The sequence below is a fragment of the Schistocerca cancellata genome, chromosome 3, assembly GCF_023864275.1.
Source record: "Schistocerca cancellata isolate TAMUIC-IGC-003103 chromosome 3, iqSchCanc2.1, whole genome shotgun sequence".
NCBI classification, from domain to species: domain Eukaryota; kingdom Metazoa; phylum Arthropoda; class Insecta; order Orthoptera; family Acrididae; genus Schistocerca; species Schistocerca cancellata.
Genome location: NC_064628.1, coordinates 358,008,804 through 358,031,497, shown reverse-complemented (window position 1 = coordinate 358,031,497; position 22,694 = coordinate 358,008,804). Strand labels below are relative to the sequence as shown.

The window sequence follows — 22,694 nt, the reverse complement described above, 5'->3', positions numbered from 1 at the left end:
AGACTGCCAAAAGAATTTCATGTGTATTTCAAGTATTATGGCCAGGATTGCACACTGCTGAACCTGTAGCTAGCATATTTACATTCTTGTGAGAGACCAGAATATATCGCATTCCTCCATTGCTGCTCTAGAGGTAAGACATTTTAATTTATTTGTTAAATGCACAGGGACCAAAGTTATCAGTTTTGAACAGGGCCACATGATTCAGTGCCTAAGGGGCTGAATGTATTTTGCAGTGACTGTATTAGTTTATTGGTTTTGGGAGTAGCATTGCTCAATCAGTTTGTATAAAATTTTGCTAACAATAACACAGAGTAAGCACACCATTTGCAGCTACAACTCCCTACATGATAACCCGAGTTTTATATCCATTCTACAGTTCAGACATTCATTCAACGTAATCTTAAAGCATTCTTTATTTTCAAAAGAATGTTACAAACTCAATAATTTTGACACAACATACAACAAAACGAACTTGTTGCAGCATGCTGCAGGTGAAAAATAGGTCCGCAACATGTTTTACAATTGAAATAATCGCTTGTAGCTCCATGATAAGTTGTGTTGCAACTTACACTACTTGAAACAAAGCTACAAAAACTTATTTCAAACATAATAAAACGAACTATGATTACAATACTGTAACACTGAAATGACCTTGAAAACGACAATACACACTCATCACAGCTAATCAGAAAGGATACACTGGAATGGATACACTAATCCATAATATATACAGTCCTTAGGGTTTCAGAATTAAGATATAGTGATAATCTTCTTAATACATATAGAAAGGGTGTTATTTTTTTACAGACATAATCAGCTTACTGCTCCCATGAAAGTCGATCATCTATGCATAAAACCAAGAATTTACAATCTGTACAGGTTTTTGGTAGAATTTCATCAATCACAGTATTTTGCCTGCTTGGACCACTTGTTTTAAAATGAATAATATTAGTTTTTCTATATTTACTTTTCACTTTCAAATTGAGTTCTTGCCTTTCCAGTAAAGTTATATATCTCTTCAACTAGGCTGATATCATTGTCTGCTTAGCAGACACCAAATGTATTGTCTGCATACATAGTGATCAATTGCTTATTGTCAAGAGAACTTGGGGAATCATTTACATAGCATACTAATAGGACTGGGCCTAAAATGGAGCTCTGAGGAACACCAAAATGTATATTTCTTATAATTGACCTTCTCCTCTCCAGTATTTCTCCATTAGAGTACATAATCTCCGTGCACTGTTAACTACCCTTTAATAATGTTTCTAGCAATTGTATGAGTTTTCCAATGACACCACTCTTCGCAATTTTTCATAAGAGCGTATCATGGTGAACTCTATCAAAAGCCCTTGAGAGGTCCAGGAAGACTCCTCCTGCTTGGGATTTTTCATTTATTTTTTCAGGTACATTGTGCACAAATTGTACTGCTGCAAGTATGCTACTTCGACCTCTTCTGAAACCATGCTGGAAATCACCTAATATGGCAGCATTGTTGTAATGTTACAAGATTTTTTAATATTTTTTTCTTTATCGGTTTGCTGAAAGTTCAGATTAAGGCAATGGATCTGTAGTTCTGTACATGCTTATTTGCCTCTTTCTGTGTATTGGTTTCACTACAGAAAGTTTCAACGTGTCACATAACACGCCATCTTCGAGAACACAGTTTATTAGATGAATTAGTGATTTCGTTAGTTCATGTTTGCATTTCTTCAATAGATATGGAGAAATTTCATCTAATCCTGCTGATTTTTTTGTTTCTGAGATTATCAGTAAGCTGAAGAGCGTCATATGTGCTTACTGCATGTACTGCAGTTCTGTTTGGTACAGAACTGAACTGAGTGCTGTCTATCCTGTTTCATAGAGACATCATTTTCAACAGTATCCATGAAGTAATTATTAAAAATATTGCTAGAAGGGGATCAGAGATATCTTCATCATTCACAGTTAATTGTACATTATTAATTTTAGTTTCTGTTTCCTTGTTTCTGATTTTATTTACAATGGACCAGCAAGTCTTTTAAGCATTATCTGAACCTCATATCTGTTGGCTGATTCTTTCTTATTTTGATCTCCTGACTTCTTTGTGGTACTTATATTTGTACTGCTTGCAGAGTTCTTTATGTAACTCTGAGATAGTCAGACTGTGTAAGCTATACATGTTTTCCATTTTTTCTTTCACATCTTTTGTTTTAAAATCTAATGGCACAGATTTTTTATTTTGAAGGATGATTTTTCTGAATACTCACTTTTTTAATGGGATGGCTCTATTTAAGTGCTCAGTCATAATTTCTGTGAACATGTTACATTTATTGTTGATTCCAATGGTAGTCATTACTGATTCCCATGATTCCTGTCTCAGACTATGTCTTAGTGTAGCACTGTTGTTTGCAGATAATATTCGCCTGTGCTCATACATTTTTCTTGGTTTTAATTTGGTGTTACATTTCAGCACTAGTGTTTGGCCTAAATTATCTGAGAGGTGACCATTTATTATGTCTGTTGAGATGATGTGGTCATAATTTGTGATAACATGATCAGTTAAACTACTATGTGTGTTAGCTATTCTGGTGGTTATTGGTTCAAGAAGATCTTCAGCCCCATAAGGCAGGATACAATCTGTAAAATGTTTGCTTTCCTGGCCATCATGTAAAGTGTTGATGTTCAAATCTCCCAGTATGACAAGATTTACACTTCTACAGCCTGACATTAATTTACTTAAAATTCCATCAAGTGATTTCAGAAAAGCATGAAAGTTTCCACAGGGAGATCTATATACACCTATGGCATAGAAAGGAACAGTGCAAAATGTGATTTTAAGAATTACAGTTTCGAAATCTTTGTCAACAATGAAATTGTTTTCCATGATGGTTATGAACTTACAGCCAGCCGGAGTGGCCGAGCGGTTCTAAGCGCTACAGTCTGGAACTGCGCGACCGCTATGGTCGCAGGTTCGAATCCTGCCTTGGGCATGGATGTGTGTTGTGTCCTTAGGTTAGTTAGGTTTAAGTAGTTCTAAGTTCTAGGAGACTGATGACCACAGCAGTTAAGTCCCATAGTGCTCAGAGCCATTTGAACCATTTTTTATGAACTTAAATTTTATTGAATAGATGGCAACACCACGACCTTTGCTGGTCGAAGTGGCTGAGCGGTTCTAGGCCCTACAGTCTGGAGCCGCGCAACTGCTACTGTTGCAGGTTCAAATCCTGCCTCGAGCATAGACATGTGTGATGTCCTTAGGTTAGTTAGGTTTGAGTAGTTCTAAGTTCTAGGGGACTGATGACCTCAGATGTTAAGTCCCATAGTGCTCAGAGCCATTTGAACCATTTTGAACCACGACCTTTATTGTGTGTTCTGTAGTAGAATGTAGCTATGCTGTAGCCTTCCAATTTGCAATATTGAATGTTGTTCACTGTTTTCTGGTGTTCTGTAACTATTACTACCTGTAGAGATAGTCCTGCAATAAATGATTCAAAATCATCTGTTTTGTTTCCTAAACCCTGTGCATTATAATGCAGAAGTGATAAATTATTCTCGTGTGGACTAATATCTCTTTGAGGCACATATCAAACACATTCACTTGCATCTGGTGTTGCGCTGGTGGAAAGTTTTATTGTCTTAAATAAACATCTCTCTTGTCCTGCTGATGTATTGTTTTACTGACCTGGCATTTCGTGGTTGATTCTCCCAAGCATTCGTTTTTTTGTCCTTGAGAGGGATGACCTCTGTAGCACAACACTGCACATTCAATGTTCACTATTTCCTGAAACCGTTTTAAAACTAAGTCCTTCCCCAGCCTGTTGAGATGTAAGCCATAGGATGTGTGGAATCTTCTTCCTACGCAACTAATGCAACATTTTCGAATCTCGTGCTTATACTTTGGATCTGTTTATTTGCCCGTTTCGCACTTCTTTGTTTACACACGACCAAACTGGCAAGATATGTCGGTGTGGAAAAGAGAAGACGATCACGTTTGAACTTCTCACCACATGTAGCCTTCTTTTAAGTGAGATCACTATGTCTTTCGTTTCATTTTTTGCTATGTCGTTTGTTCCCGCTAAGAACACGAAAAATTCGTTACTTGTTGTTCCTGTATCCATGTTATAGCTCTTAGAAGTCACTGTCTGAAATTTTGCGCCTGGTTTCACTATGCTAGTTATTTTGTGACCGCTTCTAGATTGAAATTTGGCTGCTATGTTCCGTCCTTGACTGTCTACAAATAGGTTTATTCTACACGTTTTTGCTGGTTGATGATAACTGTTTTTAGGCCTGCCGGTACTTGTATGTTGCGCGGTTGCACTGTTTGTTGCGCGGTGGCACTGTTTGTTTTGTCTTTTTTGTGTGTATTAGTCGATAATCCATCTTGAGGGACACTTGATTTAGATTCACTGTCGGCGACTACACTCAAGATTGAATTTTTTTTTTTTTCCTGTGACTGAAAGCGACTCTGTCATTCTTAGTATCTCATGTCTTTCTTTCCATATGGTCCGATGCAGCTCGCTGAGATATCACAGTCTACAGCTGAAATCACTTCAAAAGGGTTTTCGTGCACAAATGTCGTGTATCGGTACTTTTATCGTTTACAGTATTTTGCAGTTCTTGCGTGTTGTTTTTGTAAATGACTTTAATCAACTTTTCGCCAGCAGGCGCGATGCTTTGCGGAACTTGTCGAGTATTAGGCTCACTTTTTCCAAGCTGAAAATTCGAAATATCCACTTTCAGAGCACTGATTATAAATTATAATTTGGACACACTTTTGTTTAACTTCGTGGTTTCGTATTTACAATTTGCACACGCCTTCTTTTTAACGGCAAAATTAAATCTATTCCAGGAGGAAACTGGTCGAACTTTCACGTTGGCCGCCATGTTGAACATATGACTGTTATTTTTTCCAAAATAATATTGTATGTTACTGACACAGAAATTTTCACAAAACCAGTTATGTGTATCTTGCAAAAGATCATCGATGTTAGGATAAAATTTACGAATTAGAGAATCAGTTGTCCATATTACGTTACTACATTTCTCATCAACGGATATACAGCCATGCTCGTGTGGTATAGTTCCTTTTCCAATACTGAGCAACTGTTTGTGTTACTCCAAACGACACCTTGATTCACGTACATCTAACTGGTAAATCAGTTGGGATCACTAGTATATGGGGTATAAAACAGACCTCTCCAGCTGCTGGATCTGTGAGAATACTAGCTGCAATGACATTACTTGTAATAGTTAAACATGGAAAAGAATATAATTACAAAGTTTGGAATGATGCAGATTGTGTAGTAATATTCTAATCATTAACCAATAACCCCTAGATACAATTTTCCTAATATGCAGGTTTTCTGTTGAAACCAACCGCAAAGAAGAAAACAAAACAGCACATTATTGTATAAGAATTTTTGTTTAAAATTACATATGTGGAGAAACAATGTATATGAGTAACAACCTCTATAATTGTTTTAATGCCCTGCTATCATAATTAAAACCGACTGTGAGGAAGACAGTGAAACCTATACTGTCTCCCTAAATAAAGAGACTAATTTCCGACAGTATACAGTCCTGTCACGGTCGCCACTTTGTAATATAATAAAAAATATAAGAAGGTTTTTCCATGTGTCAGACAAGCACAATAAGCTGGGCTATGCCTGTAAATGGGTAAAGAATTTTCTTATATTAGTTCTACCAGGAAAAAATAGTCTTTCTATTGTAGATTTATGCTTTCCAATTAATAATACTACGTCCGTTTGCCGTATCCACCTACAAAATCTTGACCATGCCCATCATTCCTTTCATAATCGGATCTTCATAATAACTCCAAAGTACGCAGGTGGCCTTCCTGGGTTTTTATATATTACAGTACTACTTGGAATAATAACTCAATTTTTCACTTTTGAAATATGACTGTATTATTTCTTCTACACACATCAAAAATACAGACTTTTTTCGTATTCTCATACCCAAAATGGCTACCGCCGATTTCGCTCTAAAATAACGTGAGTCTACCATCGTTCATTAGCAGAGAGCGAGACCTTCCTCTGACCAAGGAACAGGAAAAGCATCTTATGATTTTTAATACTTGAAAATAAAAATACATGATGGTAGGTGCAGGCTGTACACTGGGCTACTGCTTCACCTTTTCTCTTTGCCTTTGAAGAAAACGAAAACATAAAAGCAAGAAATGCAGAATGTACATCACAAACTGCATATTTTCACACCAAGCATAGTATAGCATTTCCTTTTTCACAGACGGCTTTGAAAGAAAATCTGTACATTTTTTATTCAAAAAACATATAGAGTATGTCTGTCCAAATATATATTACAGTATTGTGTAGTAATTTAATTTAAATTGGTGAAGAACGTTTCCAGATTTTTGCTAATAATATTTCCCCTTTATGTACTTATGGTGATATGTTACATTATTTTCACCTAATCAATGACACCCATACAATCTGTTCTGTTTGTTTAACTTGGACTGGTACATATACAATACAGTACAATGTCAAAACGTTCTTCATGAGAAACCTTGATGTTGACATCTTGTCTTGTCCCATTCCAGTCTGTTGACAGCCTGTATGAATGCTGCAATTTAAAATGCATTGTGGAATATTTAGGTGTTCCATTCTGTAAATGTGAACCAAACTTCATAGGAAACATAACCAAGTCCACAAGGGAACTTTGCAATGTGTCATGAAAACAAATCAAACAATAAAGTAAAGATTAAGAAGGAACAAAAGCACAAGATGCACTGTTAAACATGAGTGAGTGTGGTGGCAATAGGTTAGCTTCCGATGTTAACAGACGACACACCACTGTCCTCCCAGTATCAAGCTGGGTTTTCACATGCAACAAAAGTGACTCCACTTGAGTGGCATCACTGAAGTTGCATGTGTGAACACCCAAATTCCTGGTGTGCCACTTGAGTGATGTCACCTCTAGCCATGCCAAAAATCTACTGTCACTTCAACTTTGTTACACCACTTTCCTTCCCCCACCACCAATTAGTGTCATCAGACTGCCACCTCATAGCTAAATTTAGAAGCGTCACTGAAATATTTTGATTTCTGTGTTTGTAATTTTGTTGCATGTATGTTTTTCAGTACTAAGTGGTGTCTAAAACAGTTGTTAGCATCAACTGTACAGTTTATTGAATGGTACAGTGAGCAATTAAACTTGAAACCAAGCGCTACAGAAACAATGATTGAACTTGTGGTTGGCATGTGGTAAAACGTTCACAGTTGTGGTTTATGTGTTGAAAAAGTGAAAACAAGGTGCATACACAAAGCCTACATTAATGGAAACAACAAAGGTCCAACCTGCAGGTCCATCTGGCACCCAAAAAGACTGAGTTCCGGAAATTATGTAGCGACTGTATAGTTGTAAATGAGATAAATTATAGACTACTTGAAAACCTTATTACTTTTTCATGTGTACTTACGAAAAAACTCTACATTACTTAAAAAATACAGTTGAGATAATTGTGAAAGGTCGATATAGACAATGTTAGTACTGTACTTAAACCAGTGCAAAAAATTGATCATGTTATGCTATATGGTTAGTGAACAGCTACCATGACAACAAAATGATGTGGAGTATGATTCCATTATGTATGGTGAATACCAAGCACCTCTGAGAGTATGATGTGTACGTTTTTTATTCTATGTGGTATGGGTCATGAACCATCTTAACATGGTTGTATTTTAACAGAAACATTATATTAACTTTCTGCATTTAAGGTTTCTAGTAATTAAAGGTTTTTCCACTGTAGTTATGTGCACATCATGGTTAATTTGTGGTTAAAGTATTTGGTGTTTGTGTTATATGATGTATATATAATATTTGTATGTGAAGAAGCAAGAACTATTGAGTAATTAGAAAAAATATGATTCTTTATTTCACAATAGCTCACTTAATTTCATAAATGGTTAAAATTAATGCAATACTGAGAGTATATTCAGAGCCTAGTATTGACAACTTCAATGCTCTTAAACACTTTGTGGCTTTTAGAAAGGGAATATGGAGGTTTCTGGTGGCAATATAATTCCAGCTTCACTTTAGCTTTTAATAAATGTGTTGACCTTTGATACATAATGATGTCAGATAATAAAGAGAACTATAGGTATAGATTACAAAAGACACTTTATTAAGCACAACATGATACATGTGTATCAATAGTAACAGACTGAACTGCCCAGTGAGAGAGGCTATATCGTACCTCTCACTGGCCAGCGATATTGTTGTTCCCATGGACCCCCCCCCCCCCCCCATGGTAGTTTATATTGCAGAAAGTGATGGTAAGCTGATGGCTGGGAGATGTCGCCATAAGTAGTAGGTGTAGACTGTAAGGCACAGAGTTCATAATTATGCAGATATGCAGGTACATGGATAGCACAGCTGGTGCAAGAAAATGCAGTGGCTGGCAGGGAAGAGGGAATGTTGGTACATGCATCAGGACCAGATGGTACCAAGGCAAGCTCGTGGCCCTGGGGTTGAAAGCATGACACAATGATGTCGAGATGGCTGTCGTTGCTGAAGCAAGCAGAGAAGGTCAAAGTGGGTTGTGAGAATGTCTGACAAAAGTCTCACATTAGACAAGGGGCATGCAGGAGGTGATGAGGTAAAATGGTAACAAGTTCGTTATTGAGTGTCCAAGCCAGTTTGAGTCTGCTGAGTGAGACAGTGACAGGCTTACCATGTTGCAAGATATCAAATGTATCAGCTCTGCAATGAAGCAATTTGTGGGGGGGGGGGGGGGGGGAGGGGGTTGAAAAAAGGAGGATTAAGGGCTGCACCTATCATTTTGACATTAAGCATGACAAATTAGCAGTTTGCAAGCTCCTTGAACAGGAAGATCTTCAGGGTAGTGTGACAGGAGGGGGAAGGTATATTGTGATAGGAGATCTGCTTTCTCACTCAGTCAGAGAGGGTGGGCAGAGGAGTTGTCATGGGGGAAGGTTGGTGCAAAATGAAATCTCTTGGAAGTGACAACATCTCACCATAAAGCAGCTAGGCAAGTTGAGCTTCTAGTCCACGTTTATGAGCCATGAGCAAACCAACAAGTACCCACGGGAGGTCGTCGGTCCACTCACTAGGGTTGTCTTGAGGGTATTGTGCCATCTCTCAACGAGCGTTATGCTTTGCGGATGATATGAAGTCGTTCTGTAGTGAGTGATTCTACACAAATTTCGAAGTTCGAGGAATAAGGGAGATTCGAACAATCTGCATTGGTCTGTGATGGTGGAAGAGGGACATCCAAAGCCGGCTGGAGTGGCCGAGCGGTTCTAGGCGCTACAGTCTGAAACTGCGTGACCGCTATGGTCGCAGGTTCGAATCCTGCCTCGGGCATGGATGTGTGTGATGTCCTTAGGTTAGTTAGGTTTAAGTAGTTCTAAGTTCTAGGAGACTGATGACCACAGCAGTTAAGTCCCATAGTGCTCAGAGCCATTTGAAACATTTTTTTTAAGGGACATCCAAAACTAGCAAACCAATAGACATCAGATCCTGCACAACAGTCTCTGGAAGGGGATCACCTCTATCCATCATGTCATGTAGTCAGTGACTGACAGGATGTAACATTAGCCTACTGAGAGAGGCAGGGACCCAATGAGGTCCACATGTACACGGTGCAGCGCTTAAATCTGAACAAATGAATCTTTTTTAAAGCAAATTTATTAAAGTAAAATACAAATAGAAATCAAAATTCTTTTACATATCTTTCAGGAGTAGCATTATTCTGTTTAACCACCTTCAGTCCCAATGACCACATCCAACCTTGTTCTGAAGTGATCGCACACACTCTTTAAAACAACGCTGTCCATATCCCTTAGTACTGCTTCGACAGTGGTGAGTAGAGATGCGACATTAGGGTGCCTCGTCCTATTGGTAACTCTTTCGACTACAATCCAAATATAGTAGTTGAGGGGGTTTAAATCCAGGCTATTCAGGATTAAGACCTCCTTTGATCAGAACATGTTAGCACCATCCGAGAACCAGTTTTGGACTAAACAGCTCGTATGAGGTCTTCCTCTGCCATCTGATGCATTGTTCGCGCGCTGACATTCAATACTGACGCCAAGTTCCTCAGCGATTGCCCCAGGTCCTCCGAAATTAGCGCCTGAGCCTTTTCGATGACTGGTGCAGTTCATGACACGCGTTTCCTCGAATGATGATTCCTCGCCAGGTTAGCGGAACCTTCCTCAGACTTCTCTGAAGCATTATACGTGGCCTCAACATCGTAAACAGTTGATATCGGGTACCCGAAGAATCGAACTACTTCAGTGGGCGAACACCCAGCGCTGACACTCTCGATTATCTCGGCTCCTCGGTTGTACTCCACACTTGTCCGTAACATCTCGGCCATTTTGAGGTTCTGACTGTTTACCAGGTGCCTATGGCTCTCAAGAACACCAATATTGGCATCCAGTGGAACTACAATATGGTGGGAAATACAAATTGAAATTTGCCTGGATTTAAGTGCCTCACCTTGTGTACGCTGGAACAGACCCTTCAGTACTTCAGAGTGGCCCAGAGATGGCTGGCTGTGTAGTGAGATTTTGCTTCATTTGCAGGAAAAACACACTCTTTTCCACAGCTTACAATCTGTCTTGATGTTCGGCCAAACAAAATGCTTCGTGATTAGGTGTGTGGTTAGTTGCAATCCAGGACGTGCAACACTGTGATACTACTCATGGACCAGGTGATGGAAAGATTGAGGGAAAAGGGGGTGAGCCAGGTTCTATGAGGTGTCACAGGGAACCCGACGATTCACACCTTGTATGAGCCTGAGTTCGATGCAAGGGTTCATCGCAGGATCACTAAGAAATTCTTTCAGCTGCTGGTCGCTGTGCCATGCTTGTGCAAATTCCTCGTAATCAATGTGAGCGGAAATAGTTCCATTGTGCAAGAAATAATCAGTTGCAATGCTGCCTGCATCTTTTACATGCCGTACATCGGCTGTGTATTGTACAATGTACTCTAAATGTCTGTATCGCCTAAGGCACTTGTCTTCAGGAGGGTTGTGAATAGCATCTACGAGTGGTCAGTGTTCAGTGTACACAACAAGAGGACGTCCTTCAATGTCCTCTCAAGAGTAGTTCACAGCTTCATAAACTGCTAAAAGCTCCCTGTCATAAAAGGACCATTTGCACTGGGAGTGTTTCAACTTGCACGGAAAGAAGAGAAGGGCCTCTGGGAGCCGTTTACTTCCTATTGCCAAAGAGCGCTAATGGACAGGTTGCTAGCATCTGCAGTAATTGAGAACTGAGCGTCAAGGACTGGATGAAACAAGGTGATGGCATCCAACACGCACCTCATCGAGAAACTGTCCAACCGTGTCTTGCTAACGCGTCAGCCACAGCATGGTCGGTCTGGCGATCTCGCCCATGACCAACTATCGACTCAGTTCAATGTGCTCTGCAGTCCCTGTTCTTTGGGAACATCAAAAGCTTCGACAGCTCGAAACATCTATAACATCCCAAGGAGACGATCTCCAGACGAGATTAGCAGTACGTTTTGGACGCTGTAAGCGTGTAGACCATCTTTAAATTCACTCTGCAATAGAACGATTCATGAGTAACTGTGTTGTGCATCATACGGCAGTGGTTCTAGTGTGACTTAGTACCCTGCTTTCACAAGTCTTTAGGGCATTGTAAATAGTATTCAACACATTACATGAGAACTTTGAAATTGTGCTTTTCATAATGCGGCATAAACGTTGGAAAGTCGACAGGTAATTACTAGATATCAAATATCGTAGTGTCACTTCTAGCTGCACTCGATCCAGGAGTACATCTGTAATGTATCGGATTTTCTAATACAGCTCGAGTCACAGATCTACAAGTAGATGTTTAAGATAATTCTCATTTAATGTTCCATATCAGCTGCACACATTTTTATTCGATATCATGTTTCGATCCCACTGGATCATCTTCAGATCTAAGTAATGCATCAGCCACCCATCTTGTCTACATAGCATAACATATCAGAATATATGTTGTTCTGAGTAGACAAGACGGGTTGCTGATGCAATTACTTAGATCTGAAGATGATCCAGTGAGATCTAAACAGGTAATCGAATTTTAAAGAATGTGCAGCTGAGATGGAACAATAAATGAACATTATCTTAAGTATCTACTCGTATATATTTCCTGAATTCTCTCAAGACGATTACATAGACTATAGTGGGATCTACAAATATTCGAAATTGGCATTTGTTATTCTTAAGTGAATCACGAGTGTCTTCATTTAAGAGTGCTGCTGCCTTTATAAGTTTGTTTAATGCCGCTGTATTATTTCTGCATAAAATTCACTTCCAAATCCAACATTTCTGCTTCCTCTACTTCCTCTACTTCTTTCTGGATTCTTAGTTCATTTCTAATACCATAACTTCAGTGACAACACAAGTGTCCATACGAATAACATCTGTTAACGCTATCCTGAAAAATAGAGCCCCAAGAATTTATACAGGACCTTGTGGAGACAGGACCACACGGCCCCACTGCTGTATTAGGCGTCATGCGACTAGCTGTGGTGTCACTTTTGTTGCATGTGGAAATCCGCCTTCAGCGTCAATACTTTCTTCCCGAGGAAACATGACGTTGACGTACTGTTCCGTCCCGTTCTGTTGACGGCTTGTGAGAGTGCAGTCATTTGAAATTCATTATGGAATAATCTAACGTTCCATCTGTTTCATTTATGCACCGCAACCAGCTGTTCAAATACTTGCCAGTGTTTTTATTCATTTAAGGAGTAGCTTCTTTATGTTGGAAATTTTAGAGATGTAGAATTATATTTCATATCACCAGCTCAGAAGGTATCGATGGTTCTGTCACGAATGCGTCAGATTAAATCACTTGACAATACAACTCAAAATCATGTGTCTAGAAGGCTGTGGCGTAGCAGAACACATGTGAGTTGTCAATTGCGTAATGTCTGCTGTGTGAAACAGATCTGCGGGATCAGTTTGGTGTTGTTATTTAGTGTGACGTGGAAATATGTATATTCAGACATGAAGCAAACAAGTTTATTTAACACGAGGGCATTCAGCCTGTTCCGTGCGTTTGTTATACCTGTCATTTTGATTTTGTATTGTTATGCTGTCGATGCACAAAAAGTGGACACAAATTTAAAACATCAATGTGAGACCATAAACTGTTTATTTGGTGAAGTACCATTCGTTCAGTCTGTGGCAACAGAGACTAGTGTGGTGCGGAAAAGGGAAACCGGTGATGAGAAGGACGGTAAAGTGAAGCCGGCAGTGTCTGAGGCAAAAATGGAGAATGACAAAAATTCTGTTTCTGGAGATACGCTACTTAAAAGCTCAAATGGCACTAAAACCTCGAACGCTACTTCGACAGAGGGACCACCAAGTGCAAATGTCAGTATGCCGCCGATGCCACCCATGCAAGCACCAACGAATGCTACTAATGTGACGGTTAGTTCCACAGAGTCGCCTGGTGAACCTGTTCTCCCCGACAAAGGTTCTGCAGAGGAAGAACACAACAGCTCAATGTCAATATTTTTTGTGCTTTGCGTGCTAGCTTTAGGCATTTTATTGATTCATTTTATGTTGCAGTTCAACTTCCAGTACTTACCAGAAAGTGTCGCTATTGTATTTCTTGGGGCATTGATAGGCCTTATAATCAATCTGATGTCAAATCAAAACATTGCAAACTGGAGAAAAGAAGAAGCATTTTCACCAACTGCTTTCTTTTTAGTTTTACTTCCTCCAATTATATTTGAATCAGGATACAATTTGCACAAAGGAAATTTCTTTCAAAACATAGGTTCCATTCTTGTTTTTGCAATATTTGGTACTACTATATCTGCACTTGTTATTGGTGCAGGAGTCTATTTGCTCGGACTAGCAGAAGTGGCGTACCGTCTAAGCTTCGTTGAAAGCTTTGCATTTGGATCTTTAATATCAGCTGTGGATCCTGTGGCAACTGTAGCAATTTTCCATGCACTGGATGTGGATCCTGTTCTTAACATGTTGGTTTTTGGTGAAAGTATTCTGAATGATGCTGTTGCCATTGTGTTAACAACATCAATTTTGGAATCAAACAATCCAGCAATGACATCATCAGAAGCTGTCCTAACAGGAATCAACAGATTTTGTTTGATGTTTTTTGCATCTGCAGGAATAGGTGTTGTGTTTGCACTTGTGAGTGCTCTACTCTTGAAGCATATTGATTTACGGAAGAACCCATCTCTTGAGTTTGGAATGATGTTGGTTTTTACTTATGCACCATATGCTCTTGCTGAAGGAATTCACTTGTCAGGTATGTATCAGTTAATTTGTCCTATTTTTTCTAGTTTTTAAAATAAATATCTAGATTTTATGATTAGTGAGTGCAGGCTGCCATTGAATTTCATCACACAATATCTTTTTAATTTCTGTACGCAGTCATCTATAAATGAGATTATGCAGTTACATTTCACATTGCAGAGCAAAACTGCTATATTAGATAAAACATTATAATCCAAGGTAATGCTGCTAAGCATATTGTAATTACATTTGTGAGTTCCTAAGAATCATGGTAAGCTGCCCTGTACAGGTTCAGCATTCTGGGTGTAAGGTTGCTTTTTTTTACACGAGAAAGCACAAAAGATTACATAATTAAGGAATGATACAAGTGTGGTCACTTGGCAGTTTTGTTAAGTGCCATGTCTGATGACCTGTTCTATCCTTGTAAAGCATTGTTATGTATTCTGCATATATTTATGTTTTGAGCTATAGATTTATATTGCATTAGCTTGACAATTCCTATATCATTATGAGATGATCATTGGATGAATGAAAGTAATAGTAGAAGTGATGAATTGCTGATAGGCGCGCACCCCCCCCCCCCCCCCCCCACACACACACACACACACACACACACACACAGAGAGAGAGAGAGAGAGAGAGAGAGAGAGAGAGAGAGAGAACTTGCTAGCTTTTGAAGTAATCCGTTTTTGAGGTAAAGTAAAAGACACACACCTGCATGAGCCTATGTCCATACATGGTGCCAGCTGAACAAACATTGCCAATGCTGCATTTTGACAGCTGGTCTAGGTTGTAGTGGGATGATGTTATTTGGGATGGGTAGAGAGGATTTGGTAGGTGGGAGGTAGGAAAAGGGGTTGGGGATGGGTAGTGAGCAGCTCATAGCTGCTTTGTTGGCTAGGAATGCATGAGGGAGGAGTGGCAGGTACGTGGTCTAGGCATTTGATGCACAGTTGTCAAAGCCAGTGTAGAGCGGTGCATGCTGAAGGTGACATGGGGATGTGAACTGGGGGAGGTAACAAGGAGGAGGAAGGAGAAACTGTAGGTAGAGGGTGTGGAGACATTGGGTTAATGGATATTGAGGCCAGGATGATCGTGAGAGCAAAGAATGTGTAACAAGGGTAACTCTCATCTGTGTAGCTCAGAGAAGCTGGTGGTCGTCGAGGGAAGGATCTGGATGGTCTGGCTTGTGAAACAGCCATTGAAATTGAGTATGTTATACTCAGCTGAATGTTGTGCCAAGAATTGGTCAGCTTTACTCTTGGCAACAGTTTGGCAGTGGCCATTTAGCCTGATGGACAGCTGGTTGGTAATCATACCAAAATAAGAAGCTGTGCAGTGTTTGCAGCAGAGTTGGTCTATAACAGGGGTAATTTTTCAGGCAGCCCAGCCTCTGATGTGGTAGGATAAGCCTGTGACAGGATCGGAATAGTAATTGCTGGGTGGGTGGACTGGGTAGGGCTTACACCATGCTCTGCCAGTGGCATAAGATCCCTTTGGCTAGGGAGTGGGAGTGGCATAATGAAGGACCAGGGTGTTGTGTAGGTTGGGTGGACAATGGAACACCACTTTAAGAGGGGTGAGAAGGATCTTGGATAGAATGTCCCTCATTTCAGGGCATTAGGAGAAATAATCAAAACTCTGACAAAGAATATAGTTCAGCTGTTCCAGTCCAGGGTGATGATGGGTGGTGAGAGGGTCGTTTATGTGTAGCTGATTCGTGTGTGTGTGGGGGGGGGGGGGAGTATTGGGGAGGGGGCAGGGTGAGGACAGGGCACAGGAAATCTGTGGACTAGGTTTGAGTGCACTATTCATATAATTCTCTCATAGTAAGAATCTATTTGTGGCCCTGTCATGGCATAAATTGAAATTGTAACTCCTTTATTCATTGCATTCTGTAAATGTCATCATTTAGTAGCAATATTTATTTGTCCTTGGAAAGTTTGGGAAACTGGTGCTATACACTTCAATTCATAGAGTTGCAGTTGAGGATATAATTAACATATTCACACTAATGACACTGCTGTCATATTGCAGTATTAGGGATTAGAATAAATTCACTTCTAATACCCACACTTAGTAATGTTTCCATTTGTTGCATTACTAGTTCTGGAATGTTACCTTTCTTTTTCAAATGTGTATCTGTTTTGAGACAAGAGTCTGCTATCTCATCAGTGTTATTTAGATTTAGAGGAGACTGATACAGTATTTGATAAAAATGGTCCTGAAAGGAATCCAACTGCGAGGCATTTGATTGTGTTAGCCATAATTTCTATTATGGAAGTTAAGTTTTTATGGAATAAATAGTTCATCAAATACCTGGTTTAAGTTTTATTTAACAAACAGACTGCAGAAAGTTACCGTAGGCTGTTCAAATAATACAGATATACAGGGTCAGCACAAAGTCTTGCACTGATTATAAAAAGTTATAACAGAATAACTGTTTGACATAATAAGTTACATTTGATGCCGTTACATAGGTTAGTGTTACTAGTCTTTTTAAGACCACTTATGTTAGTAAACCTTAATGTGTACTCCCTTAGTAGCTCTGAGAATGTTGAGGGGTATTCCAGTTCCCGCCAGGTGTTTCGTAACATGTGTTCCATCACAGTACCCACAGCAGCTTGTATCCTAGCCTTCAGTTCGTCGACGTCAGCAACTGGTGTGAGGAAGACTCTGTCCTTGATGTAGCCCCAGAAAAAAAAAGTCAAGGGCCGTAATGTCTGGAGAGCGGGGTGGCCAGGATGTTGGACCGTTCCTTCCAATCCACCGATCCAGACATTGCTCCCCTCTCCAGACATTACACCCCTTGACTTTTTTCTGGGGCTACATCAAGGACAGAGTCTTTGTCACACCAGTTGCTGATGTCAACGATCTGAAGGCTAGGATACAAGCTGCTGTGGGTATTGTGACAGAACACGTTACAAAACACCTGGTGGGAACTGGAATACCGCCTCGATATTCTCCAAGCTACCAAGGGAGCACACGTTGAGGTTTACTGACATAAGTGGTCTTAAAAAAAACTAGGAACACTAACCTATGTAGTGGCATCAAATGTAACTTATTATGTCAAACGGTTATTCTGTAATAAATTGTTATAATCAGGCGAAGACTTTGTGCTCACCCTGTACACCGTATCATCTGCATAGGGAGAAATTACAATGGGAGTCCCACAGAGTTGGTCATTAGCCTGCTACTGTTCTCACTTTATGTTAACTATCTGACATTTTATTTGAATCATGAGGTAGAATAATCCTGTTTGCAGATGATAGAAGCATTGTTGTGAAGCTGAGCAAAAGAGCATCAACAGAGAAAATAGTACATGATGTTTTTATGAAAGTTACTGAACGGTTTCGCACAAATGGGCTAGCTTTAAACTATGAAAAAAATACAGTTCATCAAGTTTTGTATCTTCAAAAAATATCCCACATCCTATTATACTAGGATACCAACAAACAATAATGTGAACAGTATAGAAAATTGTAAGTTCTTGGTTGAGCATATTGACCAAAACTTAAAAAGGAAGAAACCATACAATAGTCCTGATAAAACATTTAGGTTCAGATACTTTTGTCATGAGGAGAATTTTCAACTTTGGGGATATAGAAGTCAGTAAGTTAATGAACTTTGCATATTTTCTTTTAGGATTATGATCTGGGGTAACTCTTTGCTTAGGCAAAATGTATTTATTGCACCGAATAAAGTAATTAGAGAAAGGCAAGTACTTACCTGTAGAGAACAGATGTGTGGCACATAGAAAAATGTAGTAGAAAACAGTTAACACTAGCCATTGAATTATTGTACTACTTCTAATAAGCGTATACACATTCACACAGAGACACCAGATGTGCATACCCACAGACATTTCGTGCCTGGGTGGTTGTGTGTGTGAATGTGTGTACTCTTGCTAGAAAAATAGCAAAAGCTTTCCTGTAGTTAAGTGGTTGCCTTTCCCTTATTTCAGTTATTTTTCTGTCCAGGGATTTCCTTTATTGTTAAAGAAAGTAATTACAATTATGTTTGGAGTTCACATACTTACACCTTGCAGGTGTCTTTTTGAGCAGCTAATAATATTTAGGAAATACGGAAGTGTTCGATCCCGCCCGTCTGCTTTGACCCATGACGTCACAAATATGGCGGAGACGACCATAAACCACGATTCCAATATGGCTCATATAAAGTCGTTATGTACACATTATGAGGACGAAAATACATCGAAAAACACACACACGCACACACTCTTTCCACAAAAATCCTAATGACACTAACAGAACAAGAGTGGGAAATGGGGTGTTTTTGGGTGGGGGCAAACTAAATATAAACAAATTTAGACACCCACCCCCATGCAAAACCACACAAAACAACGAAAAAAACCGACATCACAAAATTTCCCAAATACCACTAAACACAATATCATCTGGAATCGGACACATCCCTTGACCTATATAGCTCAACAGCAGCTCCCGATCCCATAAATTAGGATCAAACACTTTCCTTGACCTATATAGCTCAAAAACATCTCCCAATACCAATACCAACATACACAGCCACACATTGGGATCGAACACTTTCCTTGACCTGCTCACTGTTAATTTTATCCATCATATCCATTCCTGAACAAAACAACAACCGACTGATTTTACTAAAACTACCACACGACGTACAGTGAACAACACTAAATTAACCTTCACACAAAATTGTTAACTCACTGAAACGAATTCCACTACAAATACAGCCGACACTCGAACAGTTCTGGATAATGAGCAAAAGCAAACTGAGCCCATAACACCACACAAACGAAAACCCTGAACATACCACCAGAGAGCACAACAAACCACAACACGACAACATCTACAAACACGCCACACTCACGAACCAAACTCCGCGCCGTAATGACGTCGCACACGACAACACCCTTACGTCACGGGTCAAAGCTGACGCGTGGGATCGGACATTTCTGTCGACCCAATATTTAATCATAGTGTCACAGTAAATTTATTGACTTATGAAATTTATTATCAACAATCCACCTAAGTTTGAGAGTAACAGAGGTATTTACAAGTACAACACTAGAAGGAAAAATGATCTGCATTGTCCTTTACTGAATCTACTTTGGAACAGAAAGGGGTAAAATATGGAGCTGTAAAGCTCTCTGAGAATGTACCTATGGAAATAAAATGTGTGACAGATAGCAGAAGTTTTTTTAGATGCAGATTAAAGATGTTCCTCCTTGACAACTCCTTCTTAACTATAGAGGAATTATTGAATAGAGACAGCTGATCTTAAAAAAAAGAAAAGAAAAAAAAGAAACTGTAAATGGCCACCAGCATGTAGCAGTATAAATGTTTTCTTTTATTTTTTTAGTTATGTATAAATGTTTTGTGTGTGTTTTCTTGGCACATTCCACATCATAATGTTAATGGTGATTTTGATCTGTGGGACAACTAACAAATTATACTCCTCTGTGTGGATGATGTAAGGCTAATAGGCAATTGCAAGACACGTATAAACAGAACGATACACAACTATTACATTATGTAGTTGCTAAGTAAGCAGGAGTAATTGCTTATGAAGAGAAGACAGAATCTGTGGCAAATAAAGACAAACCTGGTTGACGCACCCCTGGCTGTAGGTGAATTACCTTCAACAGAGTTGATTGCTTTAAGTACTTTTAATGTCTCTTCAATCAGAACTGGTGTATAAGTGCAGATGCATACCTTACAGCTGTTAACATAACAAATTTAGAAGCCTAAGAAAAATAAAGCTTAATGCCGACATCAAAACTTATTTACATCAGTCTGCTGTAATGATGGTAGTATTACTGAAGTTTGAAGTTTCAACATTCAGGAAATAGTTGAGGAAAATCTATTTATATTAGAAATAAAATCTTCAGAGTTTTGATCTGTAAAGGATTAAGATATAAGAGAACGGCGGATCGGAAAAGATGAACTACAGAAGCTATTCAACAGTGGAAAGTTCCACATTGCTAAAATAGAAAGTTATGCTGTGTTGGTTATATGGTAAGAATGCCAGAGAGTAGCATACCCCATATAGAATTCTCTAGAAAAATACATGGAACACAAGAAAGATCCAGAAGCTAATGACAGTACAGCTTCTGGGATGATGTAATGAGGGTGAATATCAATGCCAAATGGATTTCCAATGCAGTAGATAGAAATTCATTCAAGATGCTTGTGGTGCAGATGTGTAGTCAATAATGTCCTTGCCAAATGAAAGAAAGAGAAATGCTCCCCAACAGCACCGAAATCCCAGTGTAGACTAACACCCAGTACTAAATTTAGCTTATTTACTTTACTTGTTTTCACTCTGTTGTGTCCAATGGTAACATATTTTGGGGCACCTATCTGCGTTCACAATCTACATCTGTACTCGGCAAACCGCCGTGAGTCATATGGCAGAGGGTACATCCCATTGTACCAGTTATTAGGGTTTTTTCCAGTTCCATTCACCTATGGAGCACAGGAAGAATGACTGAATGCCTCGGTGCATGCAGTAATTATTTTAATCTTATCCTCATGATCCCTTTGTGCTTAGCCCTCAAAATGTTGTCAATTTACAAACTTTGTGCAGGCTGATGTTCAATTACCTCTGAATTTTTATTCTGCCTTCTGTCATTAGATGTGTGATTAATAATATAGAGTCATTTAAAGAGAACTGCACCTTGCATTTAATGGGCAGTTATGCAAGTTTTATTTTTGATAGGCTTCCTCCACAACCAAAAAATTTGAAGTATAAATCATAGAGTTCCAAGAAGTTACAAAGATTCTTGTGACACACTTCTTACGATAGTTCCTCACAGTAGTTCCTCTGTAACATGTTATCCATTTATATAGATGAATGCACTTCATTTCTTTCCTCACTAATTTGTTTTATATCTTTTGATTTTCTATCAGTATTGTGTGATTAATTACTACTTCCATGACTGAACTGCTTTGGCGCAGAAATTGTTAGAAAAATAATTATATAAGCATTCAATAGTGTGTATGGCTGTTATTACTTTTTATTGTTTTCAGCATTTAGGAGATGTAGAGATTCAGTTTTATTTTCTGTAAGATACATTTGGTGTCTGATAGATACTATTGCTGTAGTGTTGTTGGACTATATTTCCCCTTGTAGTCTGATAGAGTGTAGGACTTAAGAGAGTACCTGTACAGTTCTACAAATTCTGAAAATAAACTTTCTTACTTAGCATAATCCAATCATAGATTTAATCTTTAAGGGCTACCATTATACTAAACTGCAGCCTGCAGTAGACTTACAATTATTTGATGAGGAAAATCATTGACATATGTGCATAGCTTACCAAAAATTGTGTCAAGAAATGGAACAGAGCCTTATTTGAAATTGAATTGCCCCAGATATTACATTCTGTGTCTTGTAGCCATTGTACTTCTGGATATTTGTGTAACATTTGGAAAATCTGAAGTAACTTCTTCGCCCTTCAAAAGTAATTATATATTTTTTTACGTCTTCACTACCCCATCAGAATTCTGCAGCAGAGTTTGATTGAGAATTGTTACTGATCCCCAGCATATATGCAAGCAAAATATATACATAGCCACTGGTTCATTGTTCTTAGCATTTTGATTTTTGTGTTTGTTGGTGAAAAACTTCAGTTTTTCTGTTGGGTATCAGAGATGGTTTTTTAAAATATGGTAATTTTATATTTTGCTCATAAACTTTTTAGATACATGATGGCTACATCATCAGGACAAAGCATGTTCTAAGAATGAAAAAAACTGCTTTAAGAAATGTTTTTCTTACTCCAATTTTTTTCTTACAGGTATAATGGCAATACTGTTCTGTGGGATTGTTATGTCACATTACACCCACTACAATTTGTCCACTGTGACTCAGATAACAATGCAGCAGACGATGCGCACATTGGCTTTCATTGCAGAAACGTGTGTATTTGCTTACCTGGGTCTTGCATTATTCAGCTTCAGACACCGTGTTGAGCCTGCACTTGTTGTTTGGAGCATAGTGCTTTGCCTTGTTGGACGAGCTTGTAATATTTTTCCCCTGGCTGTATTGTGCAATCGTTTCCGTGAACATCAGATCACGAAGAAGATGATGTTCATTATGTGGTTCAGTGGTGAGTGTCTTGTGTTGCGTATTACAGTCTTTGTCCTTCAAAACTTAAACAGTAGAGATGAAATAGCAGGAAAGAATTGTGTGTGTCACACATTGCACCCTGACAAGAAAAATGACACAGGTCGGAAAAGGCTATGTTTAGTTTGTCACTGATACATACACGTGAAGTGCCACAACTTCCACTAAAATTACAATGGAATTTACAGCCTCAATAATTACTTGAAATTTGAGGGAAACTTATATCATTTGAGCTGACTTTCTTTAAATACTCCATTTTTTTTAGTTGTGTCACTGTTCTTGCTGGGGTGCA

General features: G+C 38.9%; 1 protein-coding gene across 1 annotated transcript in view; it reads left to right on the top strand.

Annotated features, from left to right (window-relative positions):
* Window positions 1–12,911: 12,911 nt before the first annotated feature.
* Window positions 12,912–22,694, top strand: part of LOC126175048 (sodium/hydrogen exchanger 8) — a 59,037-nt gene continuing 49,254 nt past the window's right edge. The window contains exons 1-2 of the mRNA XM_049921559.1: window positions 12,912–14,282; window positions 22,074–22,385. Of these exons, the coding sequence (XP_049777516.1) occupies window positions 13,010–14,282; window positions 22,074–22,385 (1,585 nt within the window). The 5' untranslated portion in view covers window positions 12,912–13,009. The remainder of the gene's footprint in view (window positions 14,283–22,073; window positions 22,386–22,694) is intronic.